This window comes from Mesocricetus auratus, unplaced genomic scaffold (assembly GCF_017639785.1).
Source record: "Mesocricetus auratus isolate SY011 unplaced genomic scaffold, BCM_Maur_2.0 Super-Scaffold_100018, whole genome shotgun sequence".
Lineage (NCBI taxonomy): Eukaryota > Metazoa > Chordata > Mammalia > Rodentia > Cricetidae > Mesocricetus > Mesocricetus auratus.
Window position 1 is genome coordinate 48,073,804 of NW_024429199.1, and position 26,407 is coordinate 48,100,210.

Here is a 26,407-nt window from a genome sequence, read left to right on the forward strand (position 1 = left end):
AAATATTTAAATCATTTATTGCCATTAAGTTACAGATACGGATATACACACTATGGAAAACACTTGTTACCACTGCAAAGTATGTATAGACGTGTGGCTGACTGAAGGATATACTATGGTCATTAAAGAAAAAGTCAAGAATTTAAGTAAGTGCTTATAGTTATATAAAATTTGTTCCTTAGATTTTTATTACACAAATCCCAATAGATAATATACACATTACCACAGATTCCTACAGATAAAACCATCACTGAAAATTATTAAATTAGTTGCATATTCTGAACTACTCTTGATGAAGACAAATACATTTTAGCATTGATAAGGCAGCAGAGAGTTGGTTTAGGGACTCTCAGCTTTTCTATAATGTTGGCATGGCAATTAAGGGTAGCATTCCGTATTTTCCTTCAGCAAGATCATTTATGCTGACGTGATCTGTGGCATGGCAGCAGTGGCTGAGGCGCTGACCTTTTCAAGAGCTGGTTGGTCCTCACTGCTACGCAGACGCCTTCTTGCTCATCCTGGAAATGATGGGGAGATTGCAATGAGAGACAAACCTCCTGCCAGCCTGAGCGGCTATGTGCAGTTTAGAGGACACATTCTGTGAAGTGGTTTTGTCACAATGGAGCACCCTGTTTCCTGTTAAATTTTTGTTTCTCACCAACTCCTCAGAACAACATGCTGAAATGCGCTTACTCGTAGTTGATAAGCCGTCCTCCCTGGATGAGCTGGGCGACCTCGTTTGTTACATGGCATGCAAACAGAAGCCAGTTTCGAGGCTGCACCTTGTAGGCAAATCTCATGAATGTCAAGGAATAGCAGCAGAGGGCTGTAAAGACATCAAAACAAAGGAACGTGAAGACCTAGGGTGCCAGGCTGAAGAAAGGTCAGTGTGTCCAATGCAGCAGTGAAGAGAGAAGCCTTCCACACACTCCTTAGCAGACGGCGAGAGCTACGCCTCTAGAGATGGGGAGCTCTGGAATAGTCAACTGTGTCAGAGGTATGTCTGTGTTTATTACCTAAAAATTTAGGAACATGTATTAAGAACAAGTAGAATTCAGTTCTTGCCATTTTTGCTGTGTGCTAGAGCTTTTTACATCAACCCTTTGAAAGAATTGTTACTTATACTTTTTCCTTCATTTGTAGGTTCAAATATTGGAGTCAAGTAAACTTATGACACCTTGCCAGACCAAGCTTATAGTAAAATCTGTTGGCTATGAGGATGATTAAAACTACACATGCTCAAACTAAGCAGACTAAATCTAAAGCTAGTAATTCTCACATTTCCCAAGTACTTCAAATGGCTGTCCCAGAGTGGCACCCTCTGATGTCCTTTACTGTTCATGTGATTTCCCACCAGCAGCCCTCACGTGCAGCGAGACGTGCAGGGCTACCTTGTGTGTCACACCCTCTGTACCTCCACGTGTCCTTACCGAAGGTCATCCGCCCACTGATGATCTCTGGAGACTTCTTCATGTCATTGATGGCAGCAATGGGGAGACCCCAGTTGGCAACTGGACCCCAGAAGTGCTGCAATAAATGAGGGAAGGAAAGAGGGAGTCAGAGTGAAGTCATGAACACCCGTCACAATCCACAACAGACAGGGCCGAGCCTTCACCGTTTCCCCGGTCTGGCTGTCCATTCGAACTCCTCAGCCTCCACACTACAGTCAGTGATCTCTGATTATCCAGTCAGGGAAGGGAAATGACACAACCTCTGACCGAGTCTCTCCTTACACAGTTTAAGCCTTGTCACAACACTGTCTATAATGTTTAACTCTATCACAGTGCTTTCCAAGTTTCCCTACGTATCTCCTCACCAGCAAAGCGCTGTATTAAGATGCAGAGCATAAACTGAACATTTTTTCTAAGAAAGTTCATTATAGAAAGGAAGGAATGCTTTTCTAAAGCTTGATGCTTTGTTTTGTTTTGGAAGACAGGGTTTCTCTGGGTAGCCCTGGCTGTCCTTGAACTCAGATCTGCCTGTCCCTCCTCCTGAGTGCTGGGATTAAAGGTGTGTGCCATCACTGTCTGGTTTGAGTTTGGCTTTTTGAGAGTATCACACTATCTAGTGCTGGCTATCCTGAAACTCACTATATAGACCAGGCTGTAGCCAACTGAGATCTGCCTACTTCTGTTGGGATTAAATGCATGTACAATCATGCCTTGCTTAAGAGATTTTTAAAAATTATGTGTCTGTTCTTATATGTATGTGTGTGGGTATCTATGTTGGAGTTCAGAAGAGGGCATCAGATACCATGGGAACTTGTAATAAGTGGTTGTGGGCCACCTGACTTGGGTATTGGGAACAGAACTCAGGTTCCCTGCAAGAACAATACCTGCTTTTAACCATTGAACCATCCTTCAGCCCAAATACATGAACTATGATCAAAGAATTGGAAAATCTACAACCAGGTTTTTCACTCTAAAACTATCAGCATCTAAAGTAACCAAAATTAAGCTGTTTACTAGCAGCCATGTCTAATTTATTTTAATTTCTGAGGCAAAAATGCACTAAGTCAGTGATTTTATTCAACTGAATTACAATTGCTTGCATAGAGCTTGAGAACACAATGGTGACAACGGCCTTCACTGACTTTCAGTGGACATGGTGCAATACATTTCTTGACTTTGCTTTGAGTAGAGGTCATTACAACCTTAAAAATCCTCCAGGAAGAGAGAAAGCAATTTAGGACCACATTTGGGATGCTAGAACACACTGACATGCTAACCCAACACGCTTAAATCTAAGTTCTGAGGCTCACGCTTTGAGTAATGATGCTAAAATGTCTATGCAGCCAGTGTGAGAAGTACTGCCCAACCTAACACAAGTTATAATCTCTGTGAACCGGCCTCGTTGGCTTAAGGACTCTCTGGAATTCCATGTTGAGCAATCAGTCTTCAAGCAGTCACGCTGCTATTACCTCAGTAAGCTGCTCACTGCTTGTGTCTTCATTCTTGTAGACATTAACTTTCATTTTCCCCATAACCCAGACCTCAGTAAGGGTCAGTGCTCACCCTTCTTTTCAGTTCTTCTTCTCCTTCCTTCTCTTCATTAGATGCTGCTTCACTCAACTCTACTGCCCCATACCCTGCTGCTTTCCCCCCCTCTTCCTCCACTTGGTCTATTTCCACCGCTCTCCCGTGAATCTCTTTATGCCCTCTGCACTGCACGGTTGTCTTGATTTGATGGCTACTTTATAATGCACAGACTGTGACGTCTGTGACAAAGCCTGAAGCATTTGTTATTTGCTTTATGACGCAGACTGTGGCATCTGTAACAAAGCCTGAAGTATTTCTGTAAGGTTGGCTTACAGCCCGGTCTATCACCGGGTCTAACCTGCCTTCTGCCCAAGTAGGAACAGACAGTGGACTAGATCTGAAGCTGTCTAGACACCTGAAGGATTTCTAGCTAACACATGCAGAATTCCTAGTTAAATTATGGCAACTTTAAGAAGAATGTTTTCGATTATATCACACGGAATTCTAAAAGCTAAGAAACACACAGAGAAGCCGGGCGTTGGTGGCGCACGCCTTTAATCCCTGCACTCGGGAGGCAGAGGCAGGTGGATCTCTGTGAGTTCGAGGCCAGCCTGGTCTACAAAGTGAGTTCCAGGACAGCCTCAAAGCCACAGAGAAGCCCTGTCTCAAAAAACCAAAAAAAAAAAAAAAAAAAAAAAGAAACACACAGAGAATTATAGCACTGAGCTACATTTAAATATATTCCTTAACAACACAAGGGTGTTGGATCTGATGGTACATGTCTCTAAATCCCAGCACTCTGGCATCCACAGCAGGCAGATTGTGAGTTCAAGTCAACCTAGCAGGTATGGCAGTACACACATTTAGTTCCAACTTTGGGATGTAGAGGCTGGGGAATGTCTATCAGTTTGAGGCTAGCCTCGTTTAACATATCAAGCTCCAGAGCAGGTAAGGCTGCTTGGTGAGACCCCATCTCACAAACGGGGGAGCAAATGAATGGATGGATAGATGAATGAATGACTAGTAAGTCAGCCTGGTCTACATGGTGAGTCCCTGTTAACAACAAACAGACAAGCACACACAGCAGAAATCATTTCAACAAAGACAGCTTTGAATGCATGTTTTTATCTGGTATGAAATTAATTCTCTCTTCCCTGTTATAAAATTATGTGTCTGGTCCGGTTTCCAGAAATTGCAGTTAATTTATAGAATAAGGATTTTTTTTTGTTTTTTTTTCGAGACAGGGTTTCTCTGTATTGTTTTGGAGGCTGTCGGTCCAGCCCAGCCTCGAACTCACAGAGATCCGCCTGCCTCTGCCTCCCGAGTGCTGGGATTAAAGGCGTGCGCCACCAACGCCCGGCTTAGAATAAGGATTTTTGTGATTAATATTTATCAATTATGTGCAAAAATGTTACTTTGCTATTTTATTGTAGCTATAAAAAGTTCAAACAGGGCTCTTTCCCACTGTCCCTCTGAAGAGACAGGCAGCTCGTTTGCCTCCCCCCTTCCCAATAAAGCTTCTTTGTCACTTTTAAAAGAAGTTCAAACAGGGAACAAGCAGCATGGTGTGGTATCTGTCACATGGAAAGCAAGACATGGAAACAACCTCAGTCTATTCTTCTCTCTCCCCCTCCTTTCCATCAGCTACCAGCTGTGAAGTGACTCTAGTTAACGCAGCATCGCCGGCTCCTTTGATAGACACAGGAGAGCTGTGGTCTACAGGGGCAGGCCCAGAAATGTGCATCCTTCACAGCTTACCATCCAGTATGGGAGTCAGACAGCCACCCCAACGTGTCTGTTGTCTGAAACTCTATTAAAGCAGAAAGTCCACAAGTGCCCAGAATGGATACAAGTTTCTTACCGTGCTGTTTGTGCAGTCACCAAGGTTCAGACAGAGAAGACATGGAGGGAAGAAAACAAAAGAAAAAGAATCAGATACTTCCAAACAGCTCTAGCCCATTTCAAACTCACATGCATTTCAGTTTTAGTCACACATTTAGCAACACTGTGCCAGTGAGGAAACGTGCCTGCCACCAAGTCTAACAACCTGAGTTTATTCCTGGGACCTACGCTGTAAGGACAAAAGCGAATCCCAAGTTGTTCTCTGAACTTCACAAGTGTGTTATGACAGATGAACATCCTTACATAAAATAAGTATAAAACAATTTAAGGAATCATATGTAATAACAACTGAAATAAAATCTTTATATACTTTGTGTACTCATTTAAGTTTAGTGTGATTCTAAATCAACATCTCAGTTTGGACTGGCCACCGTTCAAGTGCAGGCCAGTGAGTGGCCTATGGCTTACATGGGACAGCATGGTCTTGGAAGCACTGTTAAATCTTATTAATAATGAACTTTCATGATCACACAAAGTTAGTCTCATGAAGGTATAATATACATATATATATATATATACATACATACATACATATATCTGACATACCTAAAGAGGTACCTGGTATACAAAGTAATTACTGAATGGTAGTATTTTCCAGAATGTTAAATTTTCTATTTAAAAAAACACAAAACAAAAAAGATTTTAAAATAAAAGTTTTGTGGACTGGAGCATAGACGGCTTAGTTAAGAGCTCTGTCCATCTTGCAGAGGACCTGGGTTTAGTTCCCAGCACACACGGCGGCTCACAATGAGCTATGCTTTCTTTTTGCCTCTGTGGACAACTGCATGTAGGTGCTGCAGCTATGCAGGCTCAAACACACATTAAAACGTCTTTAAAAAACAAAACACAAAAATCTGAAAAGTGAGTGCTAGAGAGATGGCTGAGCTCTTTTTAGAGACCCTGAGTTTGGCTGGGCGGCTCACAGTTAGCTACTGATAATTCTGACTCAGGTGATCTAACACCCTCTGTCAGCCTCCACAAGCACCCACACATTCCTGTACACCCTCATGTAATAAAACAGTTTAAAAGGTAGTGTTTCAAGTCTTTGGCACATAAATTGGCTTGTTTAACAATATATGAAAAGCATACTTGTGCAGGGCCATACTAGGAAAAAAGTGTTCCCCGTGACATAACAGTACATGCTCCAAACAAAGGTAAATTTACAGGCAACATACAAATTACAACTTGACATTGGTGATATAGCAGCAAGCATGGATACTTTCAACTATGACTTGGGGCAGTAATGTACATCATGTGGAAAATATGTTTGATTTTTCTTTTTGTTTGGTCATCTGCTGTTATTTCAGTTGAATATGAAAAAATTGCATTTGGTTGGCACAGTGAACTCCAACTGTAAGGGCAGAGAAACTATATTCTTTGGGCTGGATGAGCACATGCTATACTGATATATCAGACAAGTCACTGGTAGTTCTACTGCCCTAAAAATGCTTGCACTCTGCCTTTTTTGTTTTCTTTCTTTATCTGTGGCTTTGGAGGCTGTCCTGGAACTCTCTCTGTAGACCAGGCTGGCCTCGAACTCACAGAGATCCGCCTGCCTCTGCCTCCCAAGTGCTGGGACTAAAGGCGTGCGCCACCAACGCCCCGGATCACTCTGCCTTTTCATCCTTCTCTTGCTCTTAACCCTTGGAAACCCCTGATCTTTTCTGACTCTGAAATTTTGCCTTTTCCAGAATGTCACATAGTTGGAATCTGTCCCAGTTTGTTTTATGCTGTTGTGATAAAGATTACAGCCAAAAGCAACTTCAAGAGGAAAAGACTTATATTTTGGCATACAATCTATCATAAAGGGAACTCAGAGCAAAAACTCAAGGCCGGAACCTGGCGGCAGGAACTGAAGCAGAGACACTGAATGCTGGTTACTGGCTGGCCCTCCATGGCTTGCTTAGCCGCCTTTCTCTACAACCTGGGACCATGTGCCTAGGGGCTGCACTGCCCACAGTGGACTGAGCCCTCCTCTACCAATCAGTAATCAAGAAAATAGCCCACAGGCCAGTCTGATGAGGGAATTCTTCAGTGAGGTCCCCTCTTCTCAGATGACCCTAGTTTGTGTCAAGTTAGGCCTGACTCAGGGTCTCAACAGACCAGATTTGTCTACTCACGGAACCATTAGGGGGTATGGCCACATAGAGTAGGTGTGGTCTTGCTGGGGGAAGTGTATCACTGTGGGGGTGGGCTCTGAGGTCTCTTTTGCTTTGCTCAGTGTAACACTCAGGCCACTTCTTGTTGCATTCTGATCAAGATGTAGCCACCACCAGGTCTGCCTGCATGGAAACCTCTGAACTGTAGGCTGCCACCTCAATTAAATGTCTTTACGTTAGAAGAGATGCCATGGTCATGGTGTCTTTTCACAGCAACAGAGACCCTAACTAAGATACAGTTCCAAGAGCCCAATCAAAGTCACGGCCGTGAAGCAGTTTATTCAATATGGCCACATGGGGGAAACCGGGGACCAGCATTCTAAGACCTACCTTCAAGATGCTGGCAATATATTGGGGAAGGAATAAAAGCAAGGATAAGATGTATGCATAGTCAGCAGTGGTGGTCTGTTATGTTCTGATTGATCATTTTCTCAGCGCTGGTTCTATGTGGTCTTGCTGTGGAAAATTATTATGTGTGTGTGGAGGTGGAGTGGGGGTTCAGCTCTTTCCAAGAAATATTTTCTCCCATTTGAGGCAGAGTCTGAGTTCCATCTCTGGGTGATCTATCTGCAAGTCTCATTGCTTGAAAATACTTCCGGTTACCCTCATGTTGGTGTCCTCAGACTTCAGAGGGGAAGACTAGATCACTTTAGGATGAATCGGGTTTGTATTACCAGTTTTAGACTAGCACTCCTTAAATAATTAACATGTTTACTTGCAGAGCTGGGCAAGAATCTCTGACCTCAAGTTTAAGGTAACAAAGAAGATAGATGCAACACGAAGGCAAAGGTGTTTTCTGGGTGCACATACTTATGTGTCGGCCAGAAGACAACCTCGTCTGTTACTCTTGTCAGGTGTTACCCTTCTTAGTTTTTTGTTTGTTTGCACAGGCCTGGAGTTTGCAAAGTAGACTAGGCATACTGGCCAGCAGACCCCAGGAATCTGCCTGTCTTCACTGCCCCAGCGCTGGGGTCACAAATGTGCCACCACGCCCAGACCCATCTTCCCCTTTGAGACAGGGCCTCATTGTGGATCCCTGGCTGGTTAGAATTCACAGTTGCTTTGTAGGCCAGGCTAGGGCTGAACTCGACAAAACCCACCTGCCTCTGTCTCCCAAGTGCTGGGTTTAAGGGCATATGCCTCCACACCTGGCTTCACATCAAGGTTTTTTTCCCCCTTTTTCTTTTAGTGCATTATGTGAAGGAGTCATATCACCTGAATGTGGAGTTACAGACAATTGTGAGCTGCCATGTGGGTGCTGAGAGTTGAACCCGGGTCCTCTGGAAGAGCAGTCAGTGCTATCAACCGCTGAATCATCTCTCCAGCCACCCCATGTCAGCTCTTTTTAAATGTTCTAGAGATCAAGCTTGTCTTGGCTAGCATTGCTATCACTGCAACTAGTGATAAACACCACAATCAAAAGCAGCTTGGGAAGGAAAGGACTTATTTCCAGTACACTTCAGGTACTGGTCCATCATCTGAGGACTCAGGGCCTGAACTCCAGGAAAGCAGGAACCTTCAGGGAAGGGAGTAAGGGAGGAGCTGATGCAGAAGCCATGCAGGAGTGCTGCTTATCAGCCTGTTTCCTTTGGCTTGTCAGTCGCTTCCTGTTAGAATCGGGAGCACCAGCCCACCAACAACAATCTGGGCCCTCCCACACCAATCACTAAGAAACTGCTGTACAGGCCTGCCTTCAGTCCATGGAGACACGTTCTCAATCAGGGTTCCCTGCTCTTAGAAGGCTCTAAGCACAAAACTGAACTATCACCCCAGGCAAATGCTAAACTTTAGTCCTGCCTTTAGCTGCCCACCAGACAGTCTTTTGCAGGCTCACAACTTTTGACAAGAGGCCTGAATCCGAGTTACAGAATCGTGTACTATTTCCTATTTTCAAGTTGCCTTACTTCATTTCATAATGTGGGATTAACTTTCCTTTCTATCTTTTTATGATTTCGCTGCCCATTTCCTTTTGTCCTTAACAATATTTTACTGTCTGGATGTACCATTAACCACTCACCCACTGAAAAACAACTTGCTTGATGCCAAGTTAGGGCAGTTATGCACAGAGTTGCTATAAACAGCCATCCGTAGGTCCCTGTGTGGAAGTAGACTTCAGGCTCTGTGTTTCTATCAGGGGTATGATCTCTGACACATAGGAGCAGAAAGGCAGAACTGTCCTCCAGTCGGCTGTCCATTTGTACTCCCACCAGCAGTGACAAGTCCCATGGCTCACAGCAGCTCCAGTACTGCCGGTGCGGCATGTCTGGGCTACCACCACATGTGTTCTGTGGTGTTTCATCCACTTAATGTGCAGCTCTGCCCAAGCTAACACAGGCAGAGGAGCAACTCACATACGCTGACTTGCGGTCTGTGTGCCTTTAGGAGATCTGTTATGACACTCAGTCCACTTCAGTTTGGTTATCTCAGGGACTCATGTATGTCAGGTAACTGCTATCTTTTTCAAACTCCTCTTAGGTCTGTGACTTCCATTTTCTGTTTCACAAGCAGACATTTGAACACTGTTTTCTGAGACAGGGTCTCCTGTGTAGCCTCCACGTCCTGAGTGTGCCATTTACAGGCATGAACCACCACGCCCAGCTGAAAATCCTCTTTTTTTTTTTTTTTTTTTTTTTTTTGGTTTTTACGAGACAGGGTTTCTCTGTATTGTTTTGGAGGCTGTTGGTCCAGCCTGGCCTCGAACTCACAGAGATCCGCCTGCCTCTGCCTCCCCAGTGCTAGGATTAAAGGTGTGGGCTACCACCGCCCGGCCGAAAATCCTGGATCATGCGTTTGGTTGTATCTAAAAAGTCATTGCCAACCCCAGATAATTTTGATTTTTTTCCCCATATTCTATGGCTTGCACTTTATGTTGAGATCTATAATGTAAATTGAGTAATTTTCCGCTAAAGACATAGGATGTGTCTGAACGTTTTGTTTGGTGTGAATGGCCAGTTGCTCAGTCCCATTTGTCGACAACTATCTTTGCTACATTATTTTGTCTTTGCTCCTTGGCCAAAGTTCAGTTGACAGTACTAAGTGTGTTTACTTATGACCTGCCTAATCTGGGCTTTGATCTATCTGTTTATTCCTGTCTTAGTAGCACAGGTTTCATTACCGTAGCTTCACAGTAAATTGTAAAACTGGGTTGTGTCAGCCTTCCAACTTTGTTTTCCTCAGGACTGTATTGGCTACACAGGGTCTTCTGTCTCTCCAAATAAACTATCTTCTAACTTACTGTTATTTCTTGCTATTGCTGGGTATCAAACTCTATGTGAAGTCCATGATACATTTACCGATATCCACAAAATAATTCTGTTGGTATTTTGACTGGTACCGCACTGATTTTATAAGTTACACTCAGAAGAATGGAGTCTTGGAAATCTATAGTCTTTTCATATGGAGTTGCTCTTCTCTGTCACATGGTTCTTGATTATCATTCACGGTTGTTTTCTTAGATAGTTCTTACTTACAATGTTGTTAACTTTTTTTTATTTACATCCATTTCATTTAGGGATGGGGATGAAACTTAGCGGTAGAACGTGTGCTTAGCACGCACAAGGGCCCTGGATCCAATCCTCAGCACCCAACACCAATAAGACTCCAGCATTTGAGTACGATAATGTAAGTGGCACTGTGTTTTAATTTCAAATTGCATTTACTAGTTGGAAGTATATAGGAAAGCAACAGATATTATATATTAACATTGTACCCTAATCCTTGCTGTTATCATTTGTTAGTTCCATAGGAGTCTTTGTCCCTTGGGGTTGTCTACATAGGCAATCACATCATCTTTAAGCTTTGTTTCTTTCTTCCCAGTATGTATAGTTACCTTTTTTCATAACTGCTTTATTCAGAACTTACATGATGTAAAACAAAATGGTTCTAGGGATATCTTTGTCTAGATCCTGATCTTAGTTAAGCTTCTCATTATTTTATATATATACATATATACACAATATATAACATGCTATGTATACATGTTTCTCATAGTCAACAACTATTACTATTCATTCTATACTGAGAAACACAGTACACAACATGAATTTAATCAATGCTGCTTCTACTATTCAATTACAAGTTTGATGAAACAGAATGATGAAGGACAACTACCAGTTGTGCAGTGATCTGAGTGGTGATTGGCTGGCTCAGGTCTCCTTTCCGATGTCTGATGGGTGCTGCTCACTTCAGTCTCTTTGGGATTGATGGGTTTTACTGCATTTCTTTGAAAACACTGAGATCAATTAAGGGAACATAGCTTACTGTAAATTCAAACACTTTTGTCATACCAAGAGGATCCAACCAGCAGTTCAGAAGTCTTATTTATAACACTATTTAAATAGGATGAGGTTTTTTTCTTTTTTTCATTATTTTTTTATTTACTTTACATCTCGACTGCTTGGGATGAGATTTAAGGTTGTCTAGATTATAATTCTTCATTTTCCTAAAAATGCTCTCCTACTTAGGTTACAGGTCATGATCGTGAGCTTTTGTATTAGTTGCACTGAGAGTCAATAAGAGTTTTTAATCTTTAAAAAAATGCTCTCCTATATCTCAATTTATTTTCACAAAATTTTATCTAACATTTTAGTTGTTATTTAGCTGTTAGAACCTGTGGTAAATGATAGTAAAGACCCTTGTAAACTGGATACACTGGACTTTCCTGCTATCAAGAGACTCATGGATAGGCCTCAACACTTCCATCTTCATCAACTCGGAAGTCAACAGGAAAGTGCTGAGAGTCCAAAGGCAGAGTGTGAGACAGAGTCGCAGAGAAGGGAGGCATGGGCAGAAGGTACCGGGCTGGGTGTGGTGCTTACACCTTTACTCCCCGCACTCAGGAGGCAAAGGCAGGCGGGTCTCTGTGATCTACAGTCTCCCAGGTCTACAGAGTATCAGGCCAGTCATAGTCAAACAACAAGAGCTTGTCTCAACCCCCAACCCCCACCTCTCCCAAAAGAACCCAAACCCTGCTCTCTTCCAAAAATCTCCAAGCATCATTGAAGAATGATGCTTGGAGATTTTTGTTGTTGCCTGCATGTGTGCCTGCAGGCCAGAAGAGGGCACCAGATCTCATTACAGACAGTTGTGAGACACTATGTAGCAGCTGGGAATCGAACTCAGGACCTCTGGAAGAGCAGCCAGTGCCCTTAACCATCTTCCCAAGCACCTCTTCCTTAAGTCGTAAGCTGACAATTCTGTTTTGGCTCCACAAGTTAATTGCTCAGAGAACCTCAAGTCTTCTGCTTGGTCTAGATATCAGTTTTCTCAAGTGGCAGGGAAGTGCTGGGTTATTTCCACTCTAACATTCCATGTTTAGGAAGCATTCCCTTCTTTTCTCCTACAACTTTTTAATATAAACTCTTAAAGCTTTCCTGGGAGCTCAGAAGTTAAAGTCAGCTTGGAATAGAACACCATATTGAGAATATTCACTGCCAACATTTCATTAACCTCAGAGCTGTAATCGTGCTGTGTGTGTGTGTGTAACATTCAGTCACCTTTGTTCTAATATTTAAACTTGAAAATAAATCTCTAAAATAAATCTTCACATGTACTGATTTCCTCAGTCCTTAAGAAACAAGTCGGCCGGGCGTTGGTGGTGCACGCCTTTAATCCCAGCACTCGGGAGGCAGAGGCAGGCGGATCTCTGTGAGTTCGAGGCCAGCCTGGTCTACAAAGTGAGTTCCAGGACAGCCTCCAAAACAACAGAGAAACCCTGTCTCGGAAAAAAAAAAAAAAAGAAACAAGTCTTACTGCACTACTCATTCTAATTTAACCAACAATCTAAGAAGAATGAGAGAGAAAGGGGGCTATTTTATTTCATTTAGTCAGTAAGGTACATAATGAAACAGTTTAAGAAAAAGACTTTGAAGCCAGGTGTGGTGGTAGCGCACGCCTTTAATCCCAGCACTCAGGAGGCAGAGGCAGATATATGTCAGCCCAGTGCACACAGTAAATTCCAGGACAGCCAGAGCTAAGAAGAGACCCTGGTTCAAATGCTCTTCAAAAAGACCTGGGTTAGCCGGGCGTTGGTGGTGCACGCCTTTAATCCCAGCACTCGGGAGGCAGAGACAGGCGGATCTCTGTGAGTTCCAGGCCAGGCTGGACCGACAGCCTCAAAAAACAATACAGAGAAACCCTGCCTGGTTAAAAAAAAAAAAAAAGACCTGGGTTCCAGTGCCAGCACCAGTGTGGAGGCTCACAACTGTCTGTAAAGCCAGTCCAGGAGAGCTGATGTCTCTTCTCACCTCCGTAAGTGCATATATATATATATATATATGTATGTATGTATGTATGTATGTATGTATGTATATAAACTCAGGCACAAGTCAAACACATCGACTAAAATTAGAAGTTGGAGAGCTGGGGGGTATAGCTTAGTAGCACAATCCTTGTAGAGTTTACAAATGGCACAAGTCCCGACTTTGAGCCTCAATACTCAAAAAGAAAGAAAAGAAAGGAATAGAACTATTAAGAAAACACTGAACTAGAAACCTAGAAAGTTCTTGCCCTGAGATTCTTATCAGAAATCAAGTTTGGTAACATGGCTGTTCTGGAGGTTGAAGGAGCTCAATTGAGTGCAGGCCTTGAAGGTTAGTCCCAGGAAAGCAGAACCTCCTCTCAAAATGAGATGATGGTGAAGAGAACTAAGTAAGAAGCTATAGAAGGCCAAGGCATCATATATATTACAATAAAAATTATCCTGCCGGGCGGTGGTGGCGCACGCCTTTAATCCCAGCACTCGGAGGCAGAGGCAGGCGGATCTCTGTGAATTCGAGGCAGGGCTGGACCGACAGCCTCCAAAACCATACAGAGAAACCCTGTGTCGTAAAACAAAAACAAAAACAAACAAACAAACAAAAAACCCAAGAAAGTTAAAAAGCAGCCTTCCACTTATCTAGGCTTAATAAAAAAAAATCACAAGAAAATGAAATCATGCTTGGGAACAAACTGTTTCTAAGTCTTAGCATTAGATTTTAGGCGAAAATGAAGCCCATCAGACACACATCTGCAAGTAAAAGGCCGCTGGGCTGCAGCGGACAAGCACCGGTCACACTGGTCGGTCCCCCCGCCGTCCCCCACCGCGTTCTGCTCCGCCCCCACACGTCCTGTACCCAAGTGGGCAAACGGAAAAACGACCTCGACACCGCCAATTCCAGCTCCCACTGCCCGGGGACGTTCCAGCATCGCTCCCGCCAGGCCCTAGGCCCGCGACCATGGGGACACGAGAGTGGCACCCAGTGTCCCCACGTCAACCCACGCCACGCACAGGGCACCGACTGCCAGCCCAGGAGCGAGCGGCGAGCCTGCGGTCACCCGATCGGCCGCGGGCCAGAGCTCTGCTGCCTGTCACCTGCCGTCCCCTAGGTCGCCCTGCCCGGGATCGCCGTCCCCTGCTCACCCGCCGCCGTCCCCTCGGTCACCCGCCGTCCCCTAAGTCACGGGTGACAGCGCCGTCCCCTCGGTCACCTTCAGAGTCCCCTAAGTCACCGATGCGAGCGCCGTCCCCCTCGCTCACCCTCAGCGTCCCCTAAGTCACGGGTGCGAGCGCCGTCACCTCGGTCACCCTCATCCCTAGTCACGGGTGACAGCGCCGTCCCCCTCGGTCCCCCTCAGCGTCCCCTAAGTCACCGATGCGAGCGCCGTTCCCTCGGTCACCCTCAGCGTCCCCTAAGTCACCGGTGACAGCGCCGTTCCCTCGGTCACCCTCATCCCCTTAGTCACCGGTGACAGCGCCGTCCCCTCGGTCCCCCTCAGCGTCCCCTAAGTCACCGGTGACAGCGCCGTTCCCTCGGTCACCCTTATCCCCTTAGTCACCGGTGACAGCGCCGTCCCCTCGGTCACCCTTATCCCCTTAGTCACGGGTGACAGCGCCGTCGTCCTCGCTCCCCCGCCGTCCCCTAAGTCACCGGTGCGAGCGCCGTCCCCCTCGGTCCCCCTCAGCGTCCCCTAAGTCACGGTGACAGCGCCGTCCCCCTCGCTCATCCTCAGCGTCCCCTAAGTCACGGTGACAGCGCCGTCCCCTCGGTCACCCTCATCCCCTTAGTCACGGGTGACAGCGCCGTCGTCCTCGCTCACCCGCCGTCCCCTAAGTCACGGGTGACAGCGCCGTCCCCTCGGTCCCCCTCAGCGTCCCCTAAGTCACGGTGACAGCGCCGTCCCCTCGGTCACCCGCCGTCCCCTAAGTCACCGGTGCGAGCGCCGTCCCCTCGGTCACCCGCCGTCCCCTAAGTCACCGGTGCGAGCGCCGTCCCCTCGGTCACCCGCCGTCCCCTAAGTCACGGTGACAGCGCCGTCCCCTCGGTCACCCGCCGTCCCCTAAGTCACCGGTGCGAGCGCCGTCCCCTCGGTCACCCGCCGTCCCCTAAGTCACGGTGACAGCGCCGTCCCCTCGGTCACCCGCCGTCCCCTAAGTCACCGGTGCGAGCGCCGTCCCCTCGGTCACCCGCCGTCCCCTAAGTCACGGTGACAGCGCCGTCCCCTCGGTCACCCTCGGTCGTCCCCTTAGGCACGGGATGAAGCCGGGTCCCTGCCGTCCCCTCCGTCACGGGCTCGCCCACGGCCTACCCCGCCGGCGCCGCTCACCTCATCAGGTAGTCCCGGAAGTCCTTGCTGCGGACATAGTCCGCCGCCTTGCGCACCAGCGCCCCAGCCATGGCCGTGCGTGCGGTCGGCGGTGCGGCCGCTCTGCGGGGGAAGCCGCCCTGCGGACCAACGACACCGGCGTCGAGGGAGCGACCGAGCTGGCGAGCGGGCGGGCAGCGGCGCTCGCCTCGCGACACCCGGATGCGCCTTACGGCCGCCCGGCGCTCCGCCAATCAGGACGCGCCAGGCTGGAGCGCGCGGCCGCGATTGGCTGGCGCGGCCCACACCCCTTCCCTTCCTCCCGCCCGCCCAGGGCTGCGGTCGTAAAAGGGCCCGGCGCCCGCTGACGGTTGCTGGGGACGGTGACGGTGATGCTCGAGGGTCCGGGGGCTCCTGAGACGGCCCGCGGGGGCCTCGGGGGTGGGGCGGGGCGTAGGATCGGGCTCGCGTCCGTTTGCGGGCGACAGCGCACAGGCAGGGGGCAGTGACATCCTGCAAGCGGGCGGCTGGGGATGCAGTCACCGCCGGGAGCGGAGGAGGAAGGCGGCTAAAAATAGCGGGGGTGGAGGGGGTGGGGAGCCTCGGTCTCCAGAAGCGGCGGGCCGCCCGCGTGTGCAAAGCGCAGGTTACGTAAGTCCCCGCCCTTCCGTGCGCGCACGGGCACGGCCGCCCGAGCCGGCGTGGGGGCGCAGAGCCACGCCCTGCGCACGGCGGGGGTGGGAGTGCAGGGCGAGCGGGAGCTGGCTGCGGGCGACGATGGGGCGGCCGGGGGAAGGCGCTCCCGTCGCCTCCGCTTTGAACCGGCTCGCCCAAAGCTCGCCCAAAGAACGCAACGGCCCTTCCGTCCTCACCCGGAGAAAGTCTCACGATCTCAGGAGGCGGGGCGGCTCCCCGCCGCACCCGAGACCTCGCAGGCGAGCAGGTTAATGCCGGCCCTCCAGCGTCAGTCTTGGTTTACCCGTCAGCAGACCGTGGACGGCTCCTCTGCCTCTCTATAGGGAGGGGGGACTCTATACATTCTTGCCCCGATTGCCTCGGTCGGGAGCCCTACCAGGCGGGGCGGTGAGTCAGACGGGATCAAGAAGGTCAAGGTCACCACCGTTGGGGTTCTCCGGGTGGGGAGTCGGGGGGGGGTGGATGTTGTTAAGCAAGTGGGAACGTCACATCTGAGGGGAGGGAGTCCTCGAAAATGAGAGGAATAATCTCCATAAGGCTGGGCTGTAGGCAAGCCTGTGGGGCATCTTCTTAAATAGTGATGGGTGGAGGGCAGCCTGGTCCGTTGTGGGTGGGGCCGTCCCTGGGCTGCTGGTGGTGCTGGGTTCTGTAAGGTTGAGCAAGCCATGAGGAGGAAACCCGTAAGGTGCACCTCTCCCTCTCCGTGGCTTCTGCCTCAGCTCCCGCCTCCAGGTTTCTGCTTGAGCTCCTCCTGTCCTGACTTCCTTCAGTGATGAACTGCGATGTGGAAGTATAAGCCAACAAATAAACCCTTTTCCTGCCCAGCATGCCTTTTTGGTATGGTGTTTTATCACAGCAATAGAAACTTCAATAAAGTCACTTAGGATTCGGTGGGGGTGGTGGCTGAGATTCTTTTATCGCAAGAATTCTCTTTCTCTCTCATTGTTTTTGTTTTTTGGAGACAGGGTGTCTCTGTCACTTTGGAGGCTGTCCTGGAACTAGCTCTTGTAGACCAGGATGGTCTGGAACTCACAGAGATCTGCCGGCCTCAGCCTCCCAAGTGCTGGGATTAAAGGCGTGCGCCACCACCGCCTGGCCCTTTTTATAATTAGACTACCTCTAGAGTCCACCAGCCAGGCTTTGGAGAAGGGATCCGAGGGAGGGCTGATATCCTGTTGGAGATAGAGAACAGCCCAGCGTCGGTTTGATGTTAGTGAGTGTAACTTTTGTTTTTCTGGTACTTGGACTTGAACCCAGAACCTTGTACATACTAGGTGTCTGCTCTGTCACGAAGCTGCTTTGTCCCAACATCTCCGCTCTGTCACTCAAAGACTCATCAGTTCTCTGTGTGGGACCCTGAAATCAGGCCCGAGGAGGCAGAATCAGAGCTGTAAAATTGAAGTCAGTCTGGCCTCTATGGTGAGCTTTGGGCCAGCCACTGCGGCATGAAATAAGGTTTTCATGGTGCTGTAGCCCGGTGCCTGGTCTATTACTTCTGTTGTTGCTATGAGAACATGCCTTGCATGTTTTTGGCTCATGGCTTCGGGGGATTTTGTTCCATTGCAGCATAGAAGGCACATCTCCTGTACATAGCAGGGGAGGCATGTGGCAGAGGCCCCTCACATGGCTGTGGCCTGGGATGCAGAGAGGGAGGGACCGGAACCAGCACCAGGCCTCAAGTCAAAGCCCCCCAAGCAAAGACTCCCGTCTGTGGCACCCAGGCCTGCCTCCTGGATGTTTTCATAAATGTTCCAACACATCACTCTCACCAGGCCTGGAGATCAGGCTTCAAGCTCGTGATCCTCCGGGCGACACTGGACACTTGACATTCAGATCCTAACATCGAGCATGCAGGCTCTGGCTTTCATCTCTAGCACACAAAGAATGTGGAACTGGAAAAAATAAGCTGCCAGGCATGGTGCCACAGGCCTGCTATTGCAGCAACAGGACTCTGACACTGGAAGACTGCAAGTTTGACGTCAAAGGGAGTTCCAGCCCAGCCTGGTCTGTGCAGTGAAACCCTGTCCCAAACAAAGCAGGGACATGTCTTACAGCTTCCCTACAGGGCCATGGTTATGGATTTTCCTTTGTCTACACACCACACCCCTCATGATCTCGCTAACCTCTGCATCCTGTCGATGCGTACTCCCACCCTTTGGCTGGGCTGCTGCCGGAGCAAGGGCACCTCCGTCCCCCTTCCTCGTCACCTTTTTATTTTTTATTTTTTTGGTTTTACGAGACAGGGTTTCTCTGTATTGTTTTGGAGTCTGTCGGTCCAGCCTGGCCTCGAACTCACAGAGATCTGCCTGCCTCTGCCTCCCAAGTGCTGGGATTAAAGGCATACGCCACCACCGCCTGGATCCTCGTCACCTTTTTATTGACAGTTTTCCGATGTTTGAGAGGGCTCAAACAGCCAGCTAGAGCCCCACAATCCTCCCGCCTCAGAGTGCTGGGGTTGCAGGCCTGTCGGTCAGTGGGGGGCAGGGGTGAGGCTGAGGGGTTCTGAGTCTGAACTAAAATCCATCACTCTCCAGCTCAGCTCTTACTCCATGTCGTGCGGATCTGGGGATGGTGAAAATCTGCTTCTGCCAGTTTTGGAGCTGTATCTGAGAACTAGGAACGCAGACCCTTCAGGAGGTCCTTGTCAGGTGTGGAAACGGCCGCCTGGAACCGCGATGTGCCCGATGCAGAAGGAAAAGTCATCTACTGTGGCACCCGCAAGTCCACGAGCCAGTCCAATGTACCCATCAACCTGGAGGTTTAAATGAAAGACAGGACGTCTGGCCGTTTGTATGAGAGAGAGAGAGAGAGAGAGAGAGAGAGAGAGAGAGAGAGAGAGAGAGAGAGAGAGAGAGAGAGAGAGAGCGCGCGCGCCTTGGGGTCCATCCTCCACACTACCAGCAAACCTGAGCCCCATTCTACATCCCATCTGCTGCAGTTGGCTGGGTGTGCCCTGTGTCTCATCAGCGTCACTGTCATTGCTCCTCTTGCAGTTTTAAAACATGGAACACTTTGCAAATCCTCCATGCCTTTCTGATCCTAGCAGACCTCAGCTGCACACTACAGGAGCCGCAGCACAGGGTGAATCTCCTGCAACAGCGCAGGCCAGATGTCACCAAACAGAGGAGGATGCTATGGGATCCTTGGAGGGGTCAGGGTTAGAGGGTTTCAGCCATTTCCCAACAGGCATTTGGCAAGATAGTGGGGCCAGCTGGCCCACAGAAGAGTAGCCTGAGATAACCTATTCTCCTCTACATCCTGACTTCATGTCTCAAAAGGAAATAACTGTGAAATGACCACTGACTGACTAGGTTGTTGATTTTTTTTTTCTGAGTCCTGGAACTCACTCTGTAGAACAGGCTGGCCTTGAACTCACAGAGATTCCCCTGCCTCTGCCTCCCGAGGACTGGGATTAAAGGCGTGTGCCACCACTACGGGGCAAGTTGTTGAAAGCTTAAAAAACATCCATGGCAATGAGAAAATCAATGATGTAACATGTACTTGCCATGGGATTGGGAGTCAAACAATAAGAAAAGGAATAAAATCCTGCCACGCATACTCCGTAATACCCCTTTAAGGAACCTCTCTATCTGCCACCCTCTGATTCATACCCTGGGTCACAGCCCTCTGTGCTGCAAGGGTTAGCTCGACTCTCAAAGAAGGAGTGCTAACATTGGTATGCCTGCTGATTTCTGGACCTGGGAAGGTCAGAGCTGCGGCTACTCTCGCCATCTGTCCTGGTTTGCGCGTCTGCTTCTTTCGCACGCGCTGCTGTTCCCATGCAGGGTGGAACCAATTTCCAAGAAGTGACTTGTCTCTGCTTACAGAGCGTCCTCCCTGACCACAGTCAGCAGGAGCAGGGTCTGTGATGCCGAGTGCCAGGTGTCCCCAAGTCTGCTCAGCATGCTGACCGGAACTGTACCAATCGCAACAGAGCAGGAAAGCCATCTTTCGGGGATTCCCAGTGGCAACACACGGGAGAATGTGAATAGTAAAAAGAATAGTGACTGTAGTTACAGAAACACTGGCATAACGTTCTGTGATTTTCTGGTCCTGGAAGTGAAAAACAAGACTACAGAATGGGAGAAAATGTTTGCAGGTCGCCTGTCTGATAAGGGATCCTTATCTAAAACACACAAGGAACTCTTAGGATTCACCAATAAGATGACAACCTGTTCTACAACAAGTCCAAGGGGACAGCAGTGGATAAGCACAGGGTTGCCTGGTCAGGCAGGAGGGGAGGGGCGGGGGCGGGGTCTGCGCTGATGGAGGTGGATGGCTGAGATGACTGACCTGGGCAGCTGACCCAGTGCCTGGAAGCTAAGGCTGGTGGCGCACGCCTTTAATCCCAGCACTCAGGAGGCAGAGGCAGGCGGATCTCTGTGAGTTCAAGGCCACCCTGGTCTACAAGAGCTAGTTCCAGGACAGCCTTTCCAAAGCCACAGAGAAACCCCGCCTCGAAAAACCAAAAAAAGAAAGAAAGAAATGCAAAAGTGGTGTACCTGTCCCAGGCTCTGCTGCGATGCTAGGAGGGGGAAGACCTAACAGAGATTCCTGGGAGGGAGACAGGTCAATCGGCATGCTTCCTCTAGGTGGGACTCAAACCCTGAGGGACTCTGTGCTCCCAGGCTGGAGAAAGTCATGAACACAGGGCCAGGCATCCCTGGACGGCAGAGCCATGGGCCACAGGAGGGAGGCTCTACCAAGGCTCCAGGCAAACAAGCACAGGCTAGCTGGCATTGGCCCCAGCACCTACAGAACAATGGTGCCACAAGCATCTCCATGGGTCCAGGTCCCAGAGGCTACAGAAGACACCATGTTCCCCTCATCAAGCAACCGTTTTCTTAAACAAAGCGGGCTGGAGAGATAGCTCAGAGGTTAAGAGCACCGACTGCTCTTCCAGAGGTCCTGAGTTCAATTCCCAGCAACCACATGGTGGCTCACAGCCATCCATAATGAGACCTGGCGCCCTCTTCTGGTGTGCAGGCATACATGGAGGCAGGGTGTTGATTCATAATAAATAAATAAAATCTTTAAAAAAATCAAACAAACAAAGCAATGGGTGGTGGTGGCGCACACCTTTAATACCAGCATTCGGAAGGCAGAGGCAGGTGGAATTCAAAGAGCAGTCCAGGACAGCCTCCAAAACAATACAGAGAAACCCTGTCTGGAAAAAAACAAACAAACAAACAAACAAACAAAAAAAAGAAAACCAAAAACAGAATTCATGGTGTATGGGCATTGTCCACGATGCTATTACAAAAAGGACATTTTCATGCAAATCTATATTGTATATCAGGCAGAATCCTCCCTACTCTCTGCCTTTCTCTTTTTGAAAAATAGCTTCTGTCCTTTTTTTCCCCAAGTTCTGGTAGACCCTAAAAGCCTCGTCATGGGGTCCAACACAGCCTGACAGCTTATAAAACAGATGGAGCACACTTGGATTTGGATCTGCCCAGCAAGTCCCCTACCTGATGTGAGAAGCAGCCTGTGCCCCGGGAACCTGCCCTCTCTACTTTGCTTGAGACCTCGGGAGGTGAGGGCAGTCTCTGGCGAGCAAGTCTGAAATGAGCCAGGTCTGCACAGTGAGCACCTGCAGGTGCGGAGCTACACCCTGGGCTGTCCACGGAGGGGCTGGGTAGAGGCCCGTCCCCGAGCTGTCTTAACTCACAGCAGATTATTATCAGTGGCATGTACAACATCTTTCACAGGTAACCGCCCAGGGCATGGGCGAGCAGGGGTGGGACACGGGAAATCTGCAGGAAAGTTCCTGTTCTTTGGATCTGGAATCTCCCCAAGGGCTGACATGCTAAAGGCCTATAGTCCTTATCTTGTAGCTTTAGGGGGTTGGGCAGGGTGGGTGGGGGAGGCTATTGGAGGCACGCCCTGAGAGTTAAGAGACTGGCAACCCTTCTTTCCATCATGTTCTAGCCATCATGGCTTCCTGTGCCTCATGAACGCACTCTCGGGTGCAACGCTACCACAAGCTCAGAGCAATGGGATCCATCAGAGACGGAATTCTCTACAACCGAACCTTTCTTGTTTTTTTTGTTGTTGTTGTTGTTGTTGTTGTTTGTTTGTTTTGTTTTCCGAGACAGCGTTTCTCTGTATTGTTTTGGTTTTTTTTTTTCTTTTTTTTTTCGAGACAGGGTTTCTCTATATTGTTTTGGAGGCTGTCCTGGAACTCTCTCTGTAGACCAGCCCGGCCTCGAACTCACAGGGATCCGCCTGCCTCTGCCTCCTGAGTGCTGGGATCAAAGGCGTGCGCCACCAACGCCCCAGCAACCTTTCTTGTTTTTTTTTGGTTTTTTGTTTTTTTTTGTTTGTTTGTTTTTTAAGACAACGACCTCTGTTGCTTTGTCGCAGTAACAGAGAGCTAACAGGGTTTCAAGACAAGTCAAGTGAGAGCTGAGAAAGGTACTTGGGGACACTAGGTAGGAGGGACTACCAGCAGGCCCTACTTGGGGCATAAGGACTTTCTGTGGTGGTAGCTGTTTGCGCTTCCTAGAACTGCGACCCCTAACTCCCACCTGTAGACGGCGGCTTAAACAGACACAGTTCTCCCAGCCGTGGGGACTGGGTGTCCATGACCGAGGCGTCAGTGGGAGTAGCAGTTACTTTCCAACCCTCCTGCTCGCCACACCCAGAGGAAACTAAGGAGAAAGATCTACCTTAGCTCACGGTCCAGTCCATTGCGGCAGGGAAGGCAAAGCAGAGGGGCTCACCCAGAGAGACAAGCGTGTGGAGCGGGGCGGCTCACACCGCCGCAGTAGAACAGGAAACAGCGAGACAACCCAGATCCAGGGCTAGGTGAAGCAGGTCCCATCTCATAAAGGCTTCCAGCCCCCCACCCCACCCCCCAAAAATATGGGAACAAAGCATGAAACCGTGAAACATTTCAGATTCAACCATAAACAGCAGCACAGTTGGTCCTGTCCCGTCCCCGCCCCCTCCCCCCCTACACCCCCCAGGTCCCTTTTTATAGCTTCCAAATGCTGTCTTCTTGTCTTTGCAATGCTACACAGCACCTCCTTCTGCATAGCTGCTGTCTGTGTCCAGACTTCCTTTGAAATGATTTAAACGTTGATTTGCATGCATGCATGTGCAGCTGTGGGTGCCTAAGAACATGCGTGGAAGCCCGGAGAGGGCACAGAGCAGCCAACTCTGCCAACTCTGCCAACTCCCAGAAGGCAGGGTCTCCCCCTGAACACAGGCCTGGGGCTCACGTTACACTCAGCTAGGCTTGACTAGCAAGCCCCAGTAATTCTCCTGGCTCTGCCCCCCTGTGTAGGGAAAAGGGACCAGTCAAAGAAACACACTTTGGTCCTGCAACCAGAACTAAAGAAATGTACCCTGACCCTGAAACCAGTGCCAAAGGAACACACTTTGTCCCTGGAATCAGAGCCAGTGAAAGAAATGCATCCTGACCCTAAAATTGGAGGCAAAAGGCTAAAAAGGACCAAAGAAAGAAACACACTTTGGCCCTGAAAACCAGAGCCAAATCTGACCCTAATCTTGTGCAGAAAACTAACCAATCCCTGAGCAGAGCTCTAGCCAATCTGAGCTCAGCACTAAAATCTGACCAATTCCCACTCTGGAAGCCCTATATAAATCCTGTGTCTGTTCAGCTTGTGTCTGTGCCTGCTACTCGGCTGTCCTCTGCCACTCTGGCAGAGGGCAGGGCAGAGGGCAGCCACTCTCCTGGATTCTTCCCTCCTAATAAACCCCTTGGATGAGCTTTGGGTGAAGATCTTCTTTTGTAAACCGGGCGTTGGTGGCGCACGCCTTTAATCCCAGCACTCGGGAGGCAGAGGCAGGCGGATCTCTGTGAGTTCGAGACCAGCCTGGACTACCAAGGGAGTTCCAGGACAGCCTCCAAGGCCACAGAGAAACCCTGTCTCGAAAAACCAAAAAAAAAAAAAAAAAAAAAAAAAAAGATCTTCTTTTGTGGCAGCGATGGAGCAGAGGCGACCCTGGGCAGAGCCAGGAACAGAGCTGAACTTTCGTCAGAGAAACCTCCTGCCAAGCAAAACTGCTACACTGGGCAAACATTCCCTGCTGGAAGACCCTGTCCTGCCAGAGCCGATACACTAAGGAAGCCTTTCCCCGAGGCAAGGCTGTAAGCGCTAAGCTTACTACAACTTGTGGTAGTCCTTGGCTCCCGAGCTCCAGGATACCTTTCCACCTGAGCTGTAATACTCAGTATTCTGTGACTCCCGAGTGCCAGAATACCTGACCCATGCCAATCCTAACGAAATGCTTACACGCTGCAGAGCTGAGGTTGCAAATGTGCACCCCATTGAAGGGACCAGACCCTCACCCAGCCGTGATAGGCTGCAGAAGAAACCCAGCAAGACAAAGGGTTCCCCCTTCACATGCACACCACCCCCCCAGCAAAATGTGCTGAGCTTTGGACCTTACCTGGCCAATGTGGCAAGGAACCAATCAGAAGTTAGCTGGTGGGCTCTGGATGTGCTTTAAGGTAAAAGTGGGAGGACCTATAGGCCATAATAACCAGTTGACTAATCAGTACGGGATAGGCGGAAGCGCACCAGGCCTGAGACTATTGCATACCCCTAGACACTCCCCTTCTGCTGCCTAATAAATCCCCCCCACTTGCCCTCCCCACCCTTCCCCTGGGTCCTCATTCCGCCCACCGTGGTGAACAGACAAAGGGCCCTGGTTAAGTCAGTTAACTCGTTAATAATAAAAGGCTCTTTGCTTTTGCATTGGAATGGGTCTCTTGGTGATTTGGGGGTTCAGAATTTGGGCACAACACCAATACCTAACTTAGTACGTACATGTGTGCTGGGATCCACCTCCATTCTTACTGCCGTCAGCAATGATCTCACCCACCGAGTCATCTCCCCAGACCCCCCCAAGTCTCCCCTTTAAATAAGGACCCTGGCTATGCCTGATTAGGGCCCACCCCCCAAATGACCTCATCTTGACTTGATGGCCCCCATGAAGACCCCATCTCCCAATACAGTCACAGTCTTAGGTCCTGAGGGTCAGAACTTCAATAGGAGACAATTTGGAAGGAGCCAGGGGGCGTGGTCACACCAATAGCAGTTTTCTAGATTTCCCTTCTGCGTGTGGCCATCAGCACTCTCCTCCTCTCTCAATGCCCACAGTCTTCCAGCATGAGCTGGTCGTCACCAGCTTTCCCATCGGGGCACATGTGAGTAAATTAGAAGATCAACCTCACTCCGACCATCTGGAGAGGCTGTTTAGCCTGTGGCTCCTGCTGGGAAGGGTGTACACTTGGAAGTTTGTGAGGAAGGGCTCTGCTGGGCTAGGGAACCCCGCCTTGCTGCTGTCATCAGGGCTGTGGAAGAGGAAGAAGGGGACAACACGGTGTCCAGAGGCTGCAAGACGGACTTAAGTGGCATGTGACCAAGGCGTTTGCACCTTTAATCCGGGAGCTTTGTAGCTGCTGTGGCTCAGCCCTAGCTCACACCTTTAATCCGGGAGCTCTCCGCTTGAACATTGTAAATAGGATTAAATAAAGTCAACCTTAGGTCAGGAGGCGGAGCAAGCGACCGATTGACAGGGGGTGGACAAGAAAAAAAACCATAGAGAGTAAGAGGGCATCAGGAGAGAGACGCGCACCTGCGCACACACACACACTGGAAGCAGAAGGGGGCGATACCGAGTTTTGAGAGGCTTGCTTGAGACTGGCGAGAAGGCGGCCTGTGGGACATCAGCTGAGGGAGAAGCTTGGCTGGGTGCTCTCTCTGCCTCCCCGAGCCAGCAGGCTCTGACCCCAGCATGTGGCTCCCGGGCCGTTATTTGAAAAATGGGATGGTTGAGTTTTGTTATTAACAATAGTGGGGCAACATCCACACGCAGGGATGCTGTCTGCTTGCACTGGATACAGATGGTTCTGTAGAGAGAGGGCTGGGGCGGACGTGACCACCGAGACCCTGCTGATGGGCGCCGAGGGGCTCGCAAAGCGAGAGGACTATAGGCTGAACCTCAAGTGGCATTGGTTCCTTACGGCCACATGGTGCCCAGGCCCAATTTCCTGCTCTCCAGAGGTTCCACAAGCTACTCTTCCACTATCCCTCTTCGGGGATTTGTTAGCGCATGACCTCTAGGGAGCAGAAC

At 49.1% G+C, this 26,407-nt stretch overlaps 1 protein-coding gene across 2 annotated transcripts; it reads right to left on the minus strand.

Annotated features, from left to right (window-relative positions):
• Mpc1 (mitochondrial pyruvate carrier 1) lies at positions 1–15,815 on the minus strand. 2 transcript variants are annotated; one of them, XM_040728129.1, is made up of 5 exons: positions 15,623–15,815; positions 4,840–4,843; positions 1,431–1,527; positions 694–826; positions 1–518 (listed from the first exon to the last, which is right to left on the minus strand). In XM_040728129.1, the coding sequence occupies exons 1-5, from the start codon at positions 15,691–15,693 to the stop codon at positions 494–496; spliced, it is 330 nt and encodes a 109-aa protein (XP_040584063.1). In that variant the 5' UTR covers positions 15,694–15,815; the 3' UTR covers positions 1–493. The 2 variants fall into 2 exon arrangements, with proteins under 2 accessions (XP_040584063.1, XP_040584064.1); XM_040728130.1 differs by lacking the exons at positions 4,840–4,843; positions 15,623–15,815 and adding an exon at positions 4,737–4,755.
• Positions 15,816–26,407: the final 10,592 nt, after the last annotated feature.